At 34.6% G+C, this 14,970-nt stretch overlaps 1 protein-coding gene across 1 annotated transcript in view; it reads left to right on the top strand.

Moving 5' to 3' along the window:
• The window catches only part of PDE9A (phosphodiesterase 9A), a 171,630-nt gene that overhangs the window by 18,492 nt on the left and 138,168 nt on the right, over positions 1-14,970 (top strand). The window contains exons 2-3 of the mRNA XM_043995793.1: positions 6,811-6,881; positions 9,156-9,233. Of these exons, the coding sequence (XP_043851728.1) occupies positions 6,811-6,881; positions 9,156-9,233 (149 nt within the window). The remainder of the gene's footprint in view (positions 1-6,810; positions 6,882-9,155; positions 9,234-14,970) is intronic.

The raw sequence follows: 14,970 nt of genomic DNA, 5'->3' as shown, positions 1-14,970 counted from the left end.
GACAATGGGTAAGTAAGTCACTTAACCCTATTTGCCTCAGTTTCCTTCTCCATAAAATGAGCTGAAGAAGGAAATAGCAAACCACTCCAGTATCTTTGCCAAGAAAATTCCAAATGGAGTCACAGAGTTGGACATGACTAAAATGACTGAAGATAGTTCATTTAAATGGAATTTCTCTTTCTATCACTTCCTGCTGGAATTTGTTGCTAATATATTGAAATGATGTGTGGGTTTATTAAATACCCTACAACTTTGCTAAAGTTAATTGTTTCAATTAAATTTTAGTTGATTCTGTAGGATTCTCTAAATAAACCATCATATCATCTACAAAAGTGATGATTTTATTTCCTTCTTTGCCTATTCTTATTTCCCTCAATTTCTTTTGCTTTTCTTATCGTTATAGCTTATGTTACTAGCCTTATGTTTAACAGTAATTTAGATACTTTATATCCTTGCTTTACTGCAAACCTTAGTGGAAAGGCCTATGGCTCACCCCCATTACGGATAATAATGCCTCTTGGTTTTAGACAGATACTAATTATCATATTAAGGAAACTTGCATTTGTTCTTCTGCTTTCTGATGTTTTTAATAGGAATAATATTTTGTCAAAAGCTTTTTCTGCACCTATTGATATAATCATATGATTTTTGTTGTGTTTATTAATATGGCCAATTATCTTTATAATTTTTCCTAATATTGAGCTAGTCCTGAATTAATTATATAAATCCAGTACATTCATCTGTACGGTTTTTGTTATATATTATTGTAGTCTCCTGGCTAATATTTTATCAAAACTCTTTGCATTTAGTATTCATTAAGGATATTGGTCCATAGTTTTCTTTCTTTGATTCTCTCTGGTTTAGGTTATCAAGAGCATATTTGTGTCATAGAAAAATATGGTAGGACCATTTCCTATATTTTTCAAACAGTTTCAAACAGTACTACAATTGTTCTTTTATGGAATTCTCTTATAAATCCATCTAATTCAGGATGTTTTCTTTAACTGTTCATTTATGGCTTATTCAATTTCTTTTTCAAAGATATGATCAAGTATTCAGTTTCCTGTTTTATTATTCTGAGCAACATATATTTTTGTAAATATTTTTCTATTTCATGTAGATTAAGCCTTATTAGCATAACAAAACTAGGCATTTAGGGCTTAAAACATTGGGTAAAATAGCTCCAAATAATATTTTTTATTTTTTCTTCATTGGTTGTGATTCATGTTTTTTATTTATAATAATTTGGTTCTTTTTTTCTTAATTAAGTTAGCTAAAGCCTTATCTATTTTATCATTTTTTAAATTGTTCCTAGTTTTATTTATTAATTCAGTTGGGTTTTGCTTTCAGTTTTGTTTATCTTTCCTTTTATTTTCAGAATTAATATTTTGACATTTAATTGGGGGGTTATTAACTTGTTGGTTTCCTAGGGGTTTTTTTTTAAGTTGCATTGATCTGTCCTTTCTCCCTTTTATTGATGAAAATGTTCAAATATATAAATTTCCACCCAAGTACTGCTTTGGCTGCATCTCAAAATTTAGCATATATTGTTTCATTATTTTTAATGAAATTATTTATTTTTTCTATGATTTGTTCTTTGACCCACATATTCCTTAAAATTGTTATTTTCCAATTAATTTTTAATCTTTGCTATAGAGGACATTTACTGAATGAAGTTTTCCTTGCATTATGGTCACTAAGCATTTAATATTTCTACTTTTCTGAATTTGTTTGAAAGCCTTTTTCGCCCTATTATATGATCTATTTTTGTGAAGATGCCATGCACAGATGAGAAATAAGTATTCTTCTTTCCATTCTCATTCAGTATTTTTCAAAGCTTGATCATATGTACAATTTTTTCTAAAATTCTAGTCAGGTTCTTTATTTCTTCTTTTTTTTTTTTTTGGTAAGATTTTCTAGATCTAAAAGGGACAAATTGAGGTCCCCCATTATTATGGTTTTACTATCTCTTTCACCCTGTAACTAATTTAACATATCTTTTAAGAATTTAGACATTATGTCATTTGGTGCATATGCATCTAGTATATCTATTAATTCTTTGTTTCTGGTATCTCTTAACAAAACATAGTGTTCCTGTTCATATTTTTTAATTAGTTGGTGTTTGGGGGTTTTTTTGCTTTTGCTTTTTCTGATGATATGATTGCCAGCCTGCCTTTTTTGTTTCTGCTGAAGCATAATAGCTCCAACCCCTCATTTTAGCTCTGCTTATATATTTCTGTTTCAAGTTAATGTCTTTTTTTAAAAAATATGTTATTGGATTATGGTTTATTTTCAATAGATAACTCCTTTTCTGTTTCCTATGTTCTGTTTGTATGGTTTCTTATAAATAGTCCTCTTCTGTTTTGTGGATGAGTTCATCCCAGTTACATTCATATTTATGATTGTATGATTAATTGTGCATTTCCTTCCATTGGATTCACTAGGAATTCTTGGTTTGGTTTGGTTTGGTTTGGTTTTGTGTGTGTGTGTGTGTGTGTGTGTGTGTGTGTGTGTGTGTGTGTGTGTGTGTGTGTGTGTGTGTGTTTGCGGGGCAATGGGGGTTAAGTGACATGCCCAGGGTCATACAGCTAGTAAGTGCCAATTGTCTAAGGCCAGATTTGAACTCAAGTCCTCCTGAATCCAGGGCCAGTGCCTTATCCACTGCACTACATAGCTGCCCCCACTAAGAATTCTTTCAAGGTCTGTTTTATCCTTTAGGATAATACCCTGTTTAGTTGAGTAAGTTTTCTTGGTTTGTAAGTTTAGATTATTTGCTCTCTAGAAAATCATATTTCAAGTTCTCTACTCTATCATGTTGGCAGTTCAATCTTATGTCATTCTAACTGGATCTTCAGTACTTGCAGTCATTCTTTCTGGTGACTTGCAGTATTATTTATTTGACCTAGAACATCTGGGTTTGAACTATAATACTCCTGGAAATTTTTTTTTTAAGATTCCTTTCAAGAGGTGACTAGTGGAATCTTTCAAATTCTACTTTGTCCTCTGGTTCTAAAATATCTGGTCAGTGTTCTTTTATGATTTATGTAATTCTTATTTTTTATTTATTTATTTAGTGTTTGGGTGGATTTTTTTAGTCATAGCTTTCAGATAGATTAAATTATCTTGCTTCAGTCTATTTTCCAGGTTAGTTGTTTTTGCTATGAGATGCCTCACTTTTTTCTACTTTTTTCAGTCTTTTGGCTTTGTTTTAATATTTCTTAATGCTTCATGGAGTCGTTTGCTTCCATACAGTCAATTCTAATTGTCAAATAGTTGTTTTCTTATTTTTGTACCTCTTATTCCAACCTGCCAATTCTCTTTTCACCTCTTTCTTCAATAACTTTGTTTTCCCCATTTTTTAAAAACTCCCACTTGGTTTGTAAAATTATTTAATTCTTGCTTTATCTTTTTCAAAAATTCTGGTTGGATTTGTGTTCAAGCTGCATTTTTTTTTTTGAGGCTTTGCCTTCTGAAGTCATTCTCTTCTTCTTCTTGCATGTTAAACTTCCCTTTCACTATAATGGTTCTTTATGGTGAAATTCTTTTTTTTTTCTTTGTTTGTTCTTCCAGTGTTATTCACTTTGGCCTTTAAGTTAAGGCTAGGTTCTAATTTGCCACATGTAAAAGGTGAGATAGGGGTGAGGAGAATGTCTGAACTGGGTTTTTGTCCTCTTACATCTTTCTGCTTTGTTCCCAAGCTTCAGTACATCCTGTACCATAAATATATTAGAGAAAACTCTGCAAAAGAATGATTACCTCAATTTTATATATCTCCAAAAACACCCCCAAATTCTTTTAAGGTACAACTTAGTCTCATGATTCCTGATCATGAAGGATTAGCAAGAACAGTCCTTGATGTCCTAGTTCTGAGCCTCAGGACTAATTAACTTCAAGAGTTCCTACTCCATTCCACCCACCCATGCTAATAACTTATCACTGTGTTCTTAGAATGGGAATACTTGCCAAAAGAAAGCTTTGGACACAGTTTTAGACTAGGCTTCCAGTTATCTCTTAGACACAGTGGCTCAGTGGGGCTCACTGGATCTCTGTAGGACTAGGAATGTAGAGCCACAGAAAATTTGAAGAACTGATTTTCAAAAATATATTTATTCTTTCAGTAGCCTTTAGAGTCACTCTGCTCATACATACTCCCTATACCTTCCCATATAATTAGCATGGTCTCTTCTTGTTACCTAATTTACCAAAGAAGGAGGAAATTTCTACTCAAAATGGGAAAATTTCCATTTTCTTTTAAATTCACTTCACTTAAGAAAACTGGAATTTTTCCTAATTTGGACAGAGATCTTTTCTCTTGTTCAGGTAAATCAGGGGATATGAGAAGATCATACAAATTATAATGGTTACAAAGAAGGGGAAAAAAACCCTGTAACCATATTACAATTTGGACACTTTTTCTGGAATTTATTCCAATTTTAGCTTTAATAGACTCTCAGAATTATTTGTTCTGAATCAAACTTTTTTTCTTTGTCACAGATTTAACTTGATATAAAAAATTTTCCCATGAAATCTTGCCAGTCATTTTCTGTTTATATTTAGCTAATTAAAAGAATTTCCTTATACCTACCCAAAGAGAATTAACTGTATAGTCATTCAACTGCCACAAACAAGCTTCTAGTTACAAATAAATTTAAGTCCACTTTCTGTTTTAAACGCAAACAAAACAAGAAAATATATTTTGTATTTAGTTACTTTGTTCATACTAAGAGTCAAGGTTTAAACAGAATAGTATAAATATACCACAAAATGAACTCTGCTGACTTCACTAATAGACTCAGGATGATGAGTTAGGAACCAGGACCAGAAAAGAAAAGAGGCTTTAAGAAAGAGAGGTTGAGGTAGATTGACTTGAACAAAGCCAAGGCCATACCTCATTCATCAAAATAGAGGGACATAGAGGACAAAACTTAGTATATTTCTATGATGGAAATCAGAATTAATAGATTAGAAACTATTCAAGCATTCTTTTTTGTGTGTGGGGGGGACAATGGGGGTTAAGTAACTTGCCCTGGGTCACACAGCTAGCAAGTGTCAAGTGTCTAAGGCTGGATTTGAACTTGGGTCCTCCTGAATTCAGGGTCAGTGCTTTATCCACTGCACCACCTAGCTGCCCCAGAAATCTTTTTGAAAAGAATTTTGCTCCAATTTTACACTTATCTTGTTGGATGTGATAGACAAAATAAATTATAAAGGACTAGCCAAGAAGCTTATAGAATTAATAGAAATCTCAGTTCAGTGAAAAGAACATTGGCTCTGTAATTTTTTTTTTAAAGCAACATTGCTTCTTCTGCACACTCCATGACTTTGGGCAAGCTTCTTAACCTCCTTATGTCCCAGTTTTCTAAACTATAAAATGAAGGCATTGAACCAGGAAGCTTCTGAGGGTCCTTCAATTTATCTTTCTAAGATCCTATGAAAATGAAGGGCTAGGGCCAAATTTATTATGCCTCAGACAGACTCAAAAAAGCAAGCATAACAATCATAATCTTTGACAGGACAACCGTAAAAAAAAAAAATAGACATAGCTAAAAGAACAAGCTGGAAAACGACTTAATGTTTCAAAGCACCACAGATGGTGAAACAACTAAAATTGTTCATATATTCCTTGCACCACCACCACAGATCTAGAGCACACTATCCCATAATTTTATAGAGCTTCAGTGAGAAGATTGGTCACACGTATAGACTATACCAGCAGAGATGTGTATGTTTAGAAAGAACATATGATCAAATCTACACACACCTTTGGCACTTCAAAGCCCAGTGTCATTTCCCTACTTCAAGAGTCCTTATTTTTCTTCCTCTGGGTTCACCATCTCTATAGGATAGGTCATTCAGCTGGGCCCCTTGAGCTTCTTTCTGTCCTTGGCTCAATGTCTATTGGCCAGGGATGTCTCTTTTCTCAACTCCAAGAAAATTTTCCTGCCTCAGTGAGTGTGTTTCCTACTGATATAAGATACCATTACCAATGTAGGAAGAGGGAAGAAATTCCCTTCCACCCCTTTTCCAAGAGGCAAGATTATTTTTCCATAGCATACTCTCTTCCATGCTTCCAGGTATCACATTCCTCAGAGCTGACTCCAGCCTCAAGTGATGATTTAAAGAATGTGTGTCTCACTTTTAATTTAAATTAAATTAAATTAAAAGTGTGTCTCACTTTTAAAAGAGCCACTTGTGTTATAGCTAATCCATGTTTATCCAATGAGTAGCTGCCCATTAATTCCAGCAGTTTTAATGGGAAAACTTTGTGCCTCTTAAAATGCTATCAATGTGTAACCTTTAAAAAAAAATTATTTAAGACCATAACACCTTGTTGTCTTTGATAACTATTTCCTTAGCTTCTGGGATTTTATTAATTAGCCTGAAAGAAAATCAATTGATCAGGGGGTATTCAAATCAATTCCTCCTTACCACCACCACCACCACCACCACCACTATATTGGTTTGGTGTTTCCTGGCTTAGAATGCTAAGTAAGATGTTCTACCTGATAGTAATGATGACTAAAGTTTTATTTTATTATAAGCAGCTATTTTAAAATCAGTTGACCTTTGCTTTCAAAATTGTTTTTATACTGCATAAAAGTATTTTTCCTACATCTTATAAAAAGACATGATTAAAGATGTACTTAGTAATAATATTCCAGTGCCTACAGAGATTTTACCTGCTTAAAAAAGTGAACCATTACATTTTAAATACATTACAAGCACATGGAATTTGATATCACCATGGAAACTAATTGGAGATTTTTCCTACCCTGTTTTTTACTACTCTGTTGCTATTCTGTTCTGAAGGTGGTCTTTAGCAAATACTGCAGTTCCAGTGATATTATGGATCTAGTCTGCATTGCAACTGGTTTACCAAGGTAAGTTCTCCAGAATTCTCCTTTTTTGGGCTAAGCATTTTTTCTTGTTACTTTCCTAAATTCAGATTCATGGAAAAGATATTAAGACAGAGATATGTACGCAAATAAATTTAATACAAATGCAAATAAAACCACTATAATGAACCATGATCAGATATAGGACAGATCACTTCTTCCTGAAAAAGAAAGCATCCCAATACACATGGTTTCTGAGATTTATTGCACCAATTAAATTATAATAACATGAACTGATCCAACCATTCTGGAGAGCAATTTGGAACTATGCCCAAAGGGTTATAAAACTGTGCATATCCTTTTATCCAGCAATACCACCACTAGCATTGTATCCCAAAGATATCCCCCCCAAAATGGAAAAGGGCCCACATGTACAAAAATATTTATAGCAGTTCTTTTTGTGGTAGCTAAGAATTGGACATCAAAGGAATGCCCATCAATTAGGAAATGGCTAAACAAGCTGTGGTATAAGATTAAAATGGAATATTATTGTTCTATAAGAAATGACATGCAGGATGATTTCAGAAAAACATGGAAAGACTTACACGAACTGATGTATAGTAAAGTGAGCATAACCAGAACATGGTACACAATAACAGAAATATTGTTCAATGAAGAATTGTGAATGACATTTATTTTCAGCAATATAATGATCCCAAGACAATCCCAAAGGACAAATGAAGCATACTATACATCTTCAGAGAAAGAACTAATATTGATTGAACACAGACTGAAGCATGCTGTTTTTCACTTTCTTTCATTTTTTTCTTTTATTCAAATCTTATACAAAATAACTAATGTGAAAATGTTTTACATAATTGCACATTTATGGCCTATATCTATATGGCTTACTTCCTCAGGGAGAGGGAAGGGGTAGTAGGGAAGAAGGCATATTATTTGGAATTCCAAATGTTAAATAAAAATGTTTATTATTTTAAAAATTGTAACAGCACTCCTTTTGGGCACAGAAGTTAATGAAATCTGGTTTTTTTTAAAGGATTCAACCTCTTTTTGTTCTAATGTGTCCTCCCATCCAATTATCATTTTAATTTACTTGTCATAATTGGGATATTTACCTATAAAGTTAAGAAAATAAATTTAATATTCAACCATGACATTTTATATTATTTACTTATCTACATAAGGATGTAGTGATATTCTTTTTCCATGGATGCAATTATAATTTCATTGGTTCTTTTGTTGAATGATATCCTTTCATACCCACTATTTTTCAATCACTATCCTTCTTTCAGTACTCTAAAGTTTACAAGTTCTTAGAATAGAGACTATGTCATGTTTCTCCTTGAATCTTCCTCAACACTGTGTTTTTTGAAATTTAATTGCTATTTTTCATACACACCAGCTTTTGGGTAAGCATTTTATTAATTTACCAATATTATACCAGCAAAGGATTGACCACGTGTCTCCCTAACTTCTCGTGGTCTCAGGCCACATGGTAGAGACAATAGAGAGTGAGCTTCAGTATGCCAGTTAGCTGGAGGAAGAGAAAAGCCCCAAAAGATAGCATGTGTTCTCAAGGAGACCCAAGAGAGCTAGCAAGAGAGACAGAGACCTTGTGGTCTCAGAGAACCAAAAGAGAAGCTCAGAAGATGCCCCAGAAACCACCAAATACCCAAAACACCTAGAAGCCCTCCAAGACCTTGCATCATCTTCCAAGGGTTTTTATCCTCTTTTGATAGAGGCAGGTCATTATACATTGATCCAAGTTAATTGCTTAGCATCATTCAATTCCATTGGTTGACATGATTTGAAGGTGGTCTACATTAAAATGAACTCTAGAGATGACATCAGGATAAAGAATGCAAAAGACCCTCACTTGATTTGCTTAAGGCAAAGTCCATTATCTCGGTGCAGTTTAATCTGATCAGTCTTTCACTGATCTAGACAAAAAAAAAATCTATCTACATTCCTTTTGTTCCCTTGGGTTTGTCCCAGATAAGATTTGATAAAGTTTCTCAAGGAGAACTAGGCTTTCTGGAGTGGCAGGGGAAAAGGACTGAGAAAGTGATCTCTGGGTCTCCCCAAGAAATCCATTATTGATAAGTATTTTTTCACAAAACCTAGGATTGTTCTACAATAATATCTGCTTAATAAATGTTTACTTGAATGGATAACCATATCTTGAGCTTAATGTGGTCATATTTCCTGTAAATTACAAAAGTCTTTTACATGATGTATTATGTAACATAGATATGTGAAAACTGAGATTTTTAAAAATGTTTTGAATATATCTTTCAGGAATACAACAATCTCACTTTTAACCATAGATGATGCTATGGTCTCTATTGATCCAACAATGCCAACAAATTCAGAAAGGTAATAATATTTTCTTTTTTTATTATACTATATGACTTCACACAGTGTTCTGTAATACATAACAGTCAACCCAGACATCCTCTTTTTAAAATGTTTTTTTGATTTTTTTGTGTGTCTTCATACCTTTCCCCCCCACTCCCAGACAATGAGGGTCAAATGACTTGCCTAAGGTCACACAGCTAGTAAGTGTCAAGTGTCTGAGACCACATTTGAACTCAGGTGCTCAGGAATCCAGGGCCAGTGCTTTATCCACTTCGACACCTAGCTGCCCCATTATGTTATATTCTCAATAAAAATTGGTTGATAAGGTTAAATTGAGTTACCATAACCCACACTGATAACAAGTGTTCCCTAATTCTCCTTGGATTGCATCCCAATATGTTTCTTTCTATAGAGATGGGGGAGGCAACATAGGTTCAGTGGAAAGGTCTTTCATCCTTTATTCTCAAATAGAACTGATGACATTAGGAAAGTGATTTCTTGACTTGCAAATGAACTGTATTTAAGTGAAGTAGGACTGTGCAAAGGCAGAAACAGGGGAGGCAGCTTGGTTCAGTAGAAAGGATATTATCTCTGAAGTCAGAAGATCCATGTTCAAATCTTACCTCTGATGCTTACAACCTAGGTGTCCACTTAGCCTCCACAGGCCTCAATTTCCTCATCTGTTGTCATTGTTGTTCAGTTGTTTCAATCCAACTTTTTGAGACCCCATTTGGGGTTTTCTTAACAAAAATACTAGAGTGGTTTGCCATTTCCTTCTCGAGCTTTTTTTACAGATGAGGAAACTAAGGTAAATGGGGTTAAGTAACTTGCCCAGGGTCACACAGTTAGGAAGTATCTGTGGCCAGATTTGAACTCAGGAAAAGGAATCTTCCTGACTTCAGACTTGTCCCTCTATCCACTGCACCACCAAGCTACCCTCATCTGCCTTCATCTGAGATTCCTTCCAGTTCTACAGAACGGTCAAATGACTGCTGCCTGTTAGATCTTTCCCACACACACCTCCACACAGTTTAACTTTGATTCTCAGATAACATTAAAATTAGGAATATTCTTCATCACACCCTGTAAGGACACAGTGCCACCACATGTGAGGAAATAGGTCCCCAAACAACACTATACCCTACCATCTCCTTATGCTATTACCATATATCTCTTCTCCCCTTCTCAGCCTAACTGCTTGAAAAAGTTTTCTACAATCTCTTACTCTTCACTCACTTCCCAACCTTTTACGATCTTGCTTTAACTTCATCAGTCAACTAAAACAATTCCCTCCAAAGTTAGCATTTTTCTCTTCATTGCTTTCTGATTGATGGTCTTTTCTCCTAATTCTTCTCAACCTATTTGCTGCATTTGACTCTGTTGACCATCTTCTCCTGGATACTCTTTTCTCTGAGTTTTTGTGACACTACTCTCCTACTTCACCTCCTTGTCTGATGACTCTTTTGTTAGCTCATCATCTACATCACACTCCCTACTGTGAAGGTTCTGTCCTGGGCCCTCCACTCTTCTCCCTCTATACCCCTTTTCTTCATAACCTGATTAGTTCCTATGCATATTATCTGTATGCAGATAATTCCCAGATCTACAAATCCAGCCTCAATCTCTTCCCCAAGGTTCAGTCCTATATCACAAATAGCCTATTATACTCTTCAAATTGAATGTCCAAGAGACATCTTAAATCCAACATGTTTAAAACTGAACTAATTATTTTTCCATTAAATTTTCCTCTCTTCTTTTGTCAAAGGCATCACAACTCTTCCAGCTTCTCAATTTTGTAAACTCCTCGTTGATTCTTCATTTTCCTTCACCTACCCCATATCCATCAACTATCAAATCTTATTTCTACTTTTGTGACATATTTTGAATTCTTCCCCTTCTCTCCACTCATGCAGCTACCACCTATGTTCAGACCTTCATAACCTTTAACCTAGATTTTGCAAAGACTACCAATGCTATCCTCATGTGAATGTCATTCAGCAAGTGGTTATTCTTGCAAAGCTTGGACTGGCTGTCTTGAAAAGGTGACCTGTGTTGCTAAAAAATCCTGGGGATTGTAATTCTTCTCAGCTCAGGAAGAGAGGAAGATATCTTGGTACTGGAATTTGAGGGAGGAGTTGTTGTTTTTCCTGCTAAAGTGGGAGTTTAAATATTCTGGAGGGGAAAAAAAGAATGTTAATTACTGTATTTGATTACTAACTATCTGACACACTTTTCTGGAGATTCCTCCATAAAAGGCTGTGGAGAATATATTCAAATCAGATAATATAGAACCATATTAGGTCTGATACCTTAATTAGGTGAGAACCTATCTCAATTAATCACTCAACTCAAAATATCTTATACTAATTATAAGTCCTCTGAAAGCTTTTGGATGAAATAAAATAATATCAGATAGGAAATTGTTCCAATAAGATGGAAAATTTGGTCATAACTCCAGGAATTATCATAAATTACCAAATGAGTTCCATAGAGGAAGAAATTCCAGAAATGGGGATTGTAGCATTTTGCTTTCCAGCACACCTCTAAGGAGCAAAGGTGTCAGAAAATAAGAGTTTGAGGAAGTTCATCAACTTTACAGGGTGCTCAGAGCACTTCTTCATGATAAAGGAAGGCACAAGAAAAGGTCCACTTTTTTCCTCAACCTCCTAATGCATTTCAATCCACAGACATTTATACACACATACATATATACATATAGTTATTTTACATATTATAACATCTATGTTTATCTGTAATACATACACATATTCCATAGGTTAAAGATAAATGTAAAGCTAGTTAGAAAGTCCAACCTTTGCCTAAATATTAAGAAATTTTCTGAATTGGGGGCTCAGAGGAATGGTGATTGAATTCATATTTTGCCTAAAACACACTCCCTAAAACTGAAAAAGGAAACATACAGACACCAGGGGTCATTATTTTATTAATTTATTAACTTAATTATTAATTATACTATTAACTGATTTATTAGTAATTTATGCAGTATATATTTTATATGTATTCCCATTAAACTATTTCTATTAGAATATATGTTCATTGTGAATAAGAATTGCTTCATTCCTTGTACTTGTATTTCCAGTGCCTAACATAATAACTGGCATATAGTCAGTGCTTAATAAATATTTGCTGATTTATTAATTGATTTTGATCCCAACGGTCCATATCTGAGGCTGTGTCTTGGGACCAATCAGGGATCAAAAAAGAGACAGAATGATTTCTCAGGGTAACTGGGATGATAACTAAAGACTGACAGAAATAAAAACTGTTCAACTCTTATTTTGCTTCTATATTCTCTGGAAAGGAGAAAGGTTTTTCATAAAGTGAAGAATGTCCAGAGAAGAGCTTATTTTCAGTGTTATATAGAAGAAAAAAATAAACTTGTAAGAAAAGTTACAAGGCTATTTATATCCTTTGACCTAGTGATCTCACTACTGGGCATATGCCTCAGGGAGGCTAAAGATAAGCAGAAAGATTTCATCTATATCAAAGTATTCAGAGCAACACTTTTAGTGGTAGCAAAACAAAACAAAACAAAACAAAACAAAACCTCAAAAACAAAAATTTTAGAAACAAAGAGATAGTCTTCAATTTGGGGGATGACTGAATAAAATGTCATTTTCCTACAACATACTCCTTATCTCTCTCTACCTCTTAGATGCTAGCTTCATTCAGTGTTCAGCTCCTGTGCCATCTCTTTGAGGAAGTTATTCTTGTTCGTCATGACTGTGTTTTCTCACTCTTCAAATTATCATGTATACATTATAGGTTTACTTGCTATTTCCTCCAAGTGGAATAAAAGCCCCTTAAGGGCAGGGACTATTTTTTGTTGTTTTGTGTCTCTGGCATTTAACACAGTGCCTCATGCATAGGAAGCATTTTATAAGTACTTGTTAAATTGGAATTAATTTTTGCCGTATGAAATGATAACCACAAGGAATTTGGGGAAGCATGGAAAGACTTGTATGAACTAAAATAAAGAAAGCTGAATAAAGGGAATAATATACATAACAAAAATGCATATAGACATTTATACACACACACAAATGTAAATGTGTATGTATATGTAAAATACACTAAAGGACATCAGGACTCAGATTACATGAAATAACCAATCTTACTTCCAGAGAACCAATTCTTCAACACACTCTGTAGAAAGGTCATAGATTGCAAAATTGGAGCGTTGCATAAGCTATTAGAAGCTATCACATGAAAGTTTGATTTGTCTATCTGCTTTTGTTTGTTAGAAAGGAGAGTTCTATATAAGGAAGAGGGCAATGCATGAGAGTATTGGGAAGGGACATTTCTGTAAAAAAAAAAAAAGCATTAGTAAAACTTTTATTTTAAATAAAAGTGGTAAGCTTGTTTTGCTTCTCCCAGAAATTAAAATAGGAGCAATAGGTGAAAGTTGCAAAGAGGTAATTAAGGCTTTCTATATGAAAAAGCTTCCTAACAACCAGATCTATCCAAAATTAGAAAAGGCTGCCTTGAAAATTACATCATTAAAAGTCATCAAGCAAAGGTTAGATGACAACTGTCAAGTATATTATAGATGGAATTCCTTTTCTGGTATGAACTGGTTAGGCCAAACTTTTGTAGTCAACAACAAAAAAAAGAGCAGTAGGAACAGCAAGGACCCCCCAGACCACCAGTGCTGCTACTATTTCTTTCACCTATATCCATCATCTAGGGAAGCAACTCCTGTGGAGAAGGGGGTCTCTCATTTCACCAACCACTACAAAAGCTGCCACTTACGGGTAGGTAAACTCAAGAAGATTGGGACTAGCTGCATTCCCTTAACTACATGCACCCATCTAGACCACCCCCTAGAGCAACCTCATAAAGATGTGACATGATAATTATCTCTGCAGATGTCACATGCTCTACCTCTTCAGCAGCCCCAGCTACTGAAGAACTGGAACAGAAATTGATCAATACCCAAGTCCTCAGCATCATCAAATGTTTCAACAAAGATAGTTTAAACAATGGAAATGATGCCCCAAAAAAAGAAGAAGAAGCATTATTATCTGTTTTGTTGGAAGAGGGAACAAGAAGCTTCATGCATGAGAGGAGAAGAGGTTTTGTACCATCTTTGTTACATTGCAGCTGGAAAATCTTCTCCCACCTGACCTTCCACAATTTGTTCTCCCTGTTCCTTGCTGTTGTTACTGACTGTGCAGTTCCACAGCTCTTTGTCATGGTCCTAGAACTCTCGTGATACTTCTCAGTGCTTCTACTTTCACAATGTAATGTTCCAAAGTATCCTCAGCTGCTGTTTTCTCCCTCTGACTTTTCTGTGCATCATTTCTTTATTGTTTCTGTGATGCTATTTGCTGAAGTTTCCAGACTTTGTCCTGCTGATGCTTCTTTTACTGCTTTGGGGAAGTTGTCATTCTCCTGCCAAGACCACATGCTTTTAGGTCTAGTCAGTGAATTTGGGGCCCTGGTTTGTTTTGTTTTGTTTTGTTTTGTTTTATCTAACCAGTGGCTCCACCTAGCTGGCCAATAAAAAGGCCATTAGACTGCTATAAGTTTTTATTTTTTGTCCCCTCTTAAAGATCCCCAGCCTTTACTCTTAACTGACTCATGGTGAGTGAATCCCCTTCACCTCTTCCCATCTCAGGATGTAGGTACTATACCCCTTATATGAAATGAAGGTGAATAAAAATAAAAATCAATTTTAAAAATTTAAATACATAAATGTAATACAAAAGTACTGCTTAGCTAAGTGGGAAAT

Source organism: Dromiciops gliroides, chromosome 3 (genome assembly GCF_019393635.1).
Source record: "Dromiciops gliroides isolate mDroGli1 chromosome 3, mDroGli1.pri, whole genome shotgun sequence".
Taxonomy (NCBI): domain Eukaryota; kingdom Metazoa; phylum Chordata; class Mammalia; order Microbiotheria; family Microbiotheriidae; genus Dromiciops; species Dromiciops gliroides.
Note: the sequence above shows the minus strand (reverse complement) of the source record. Positions and strands in the feature narration are given on the sequence as shown.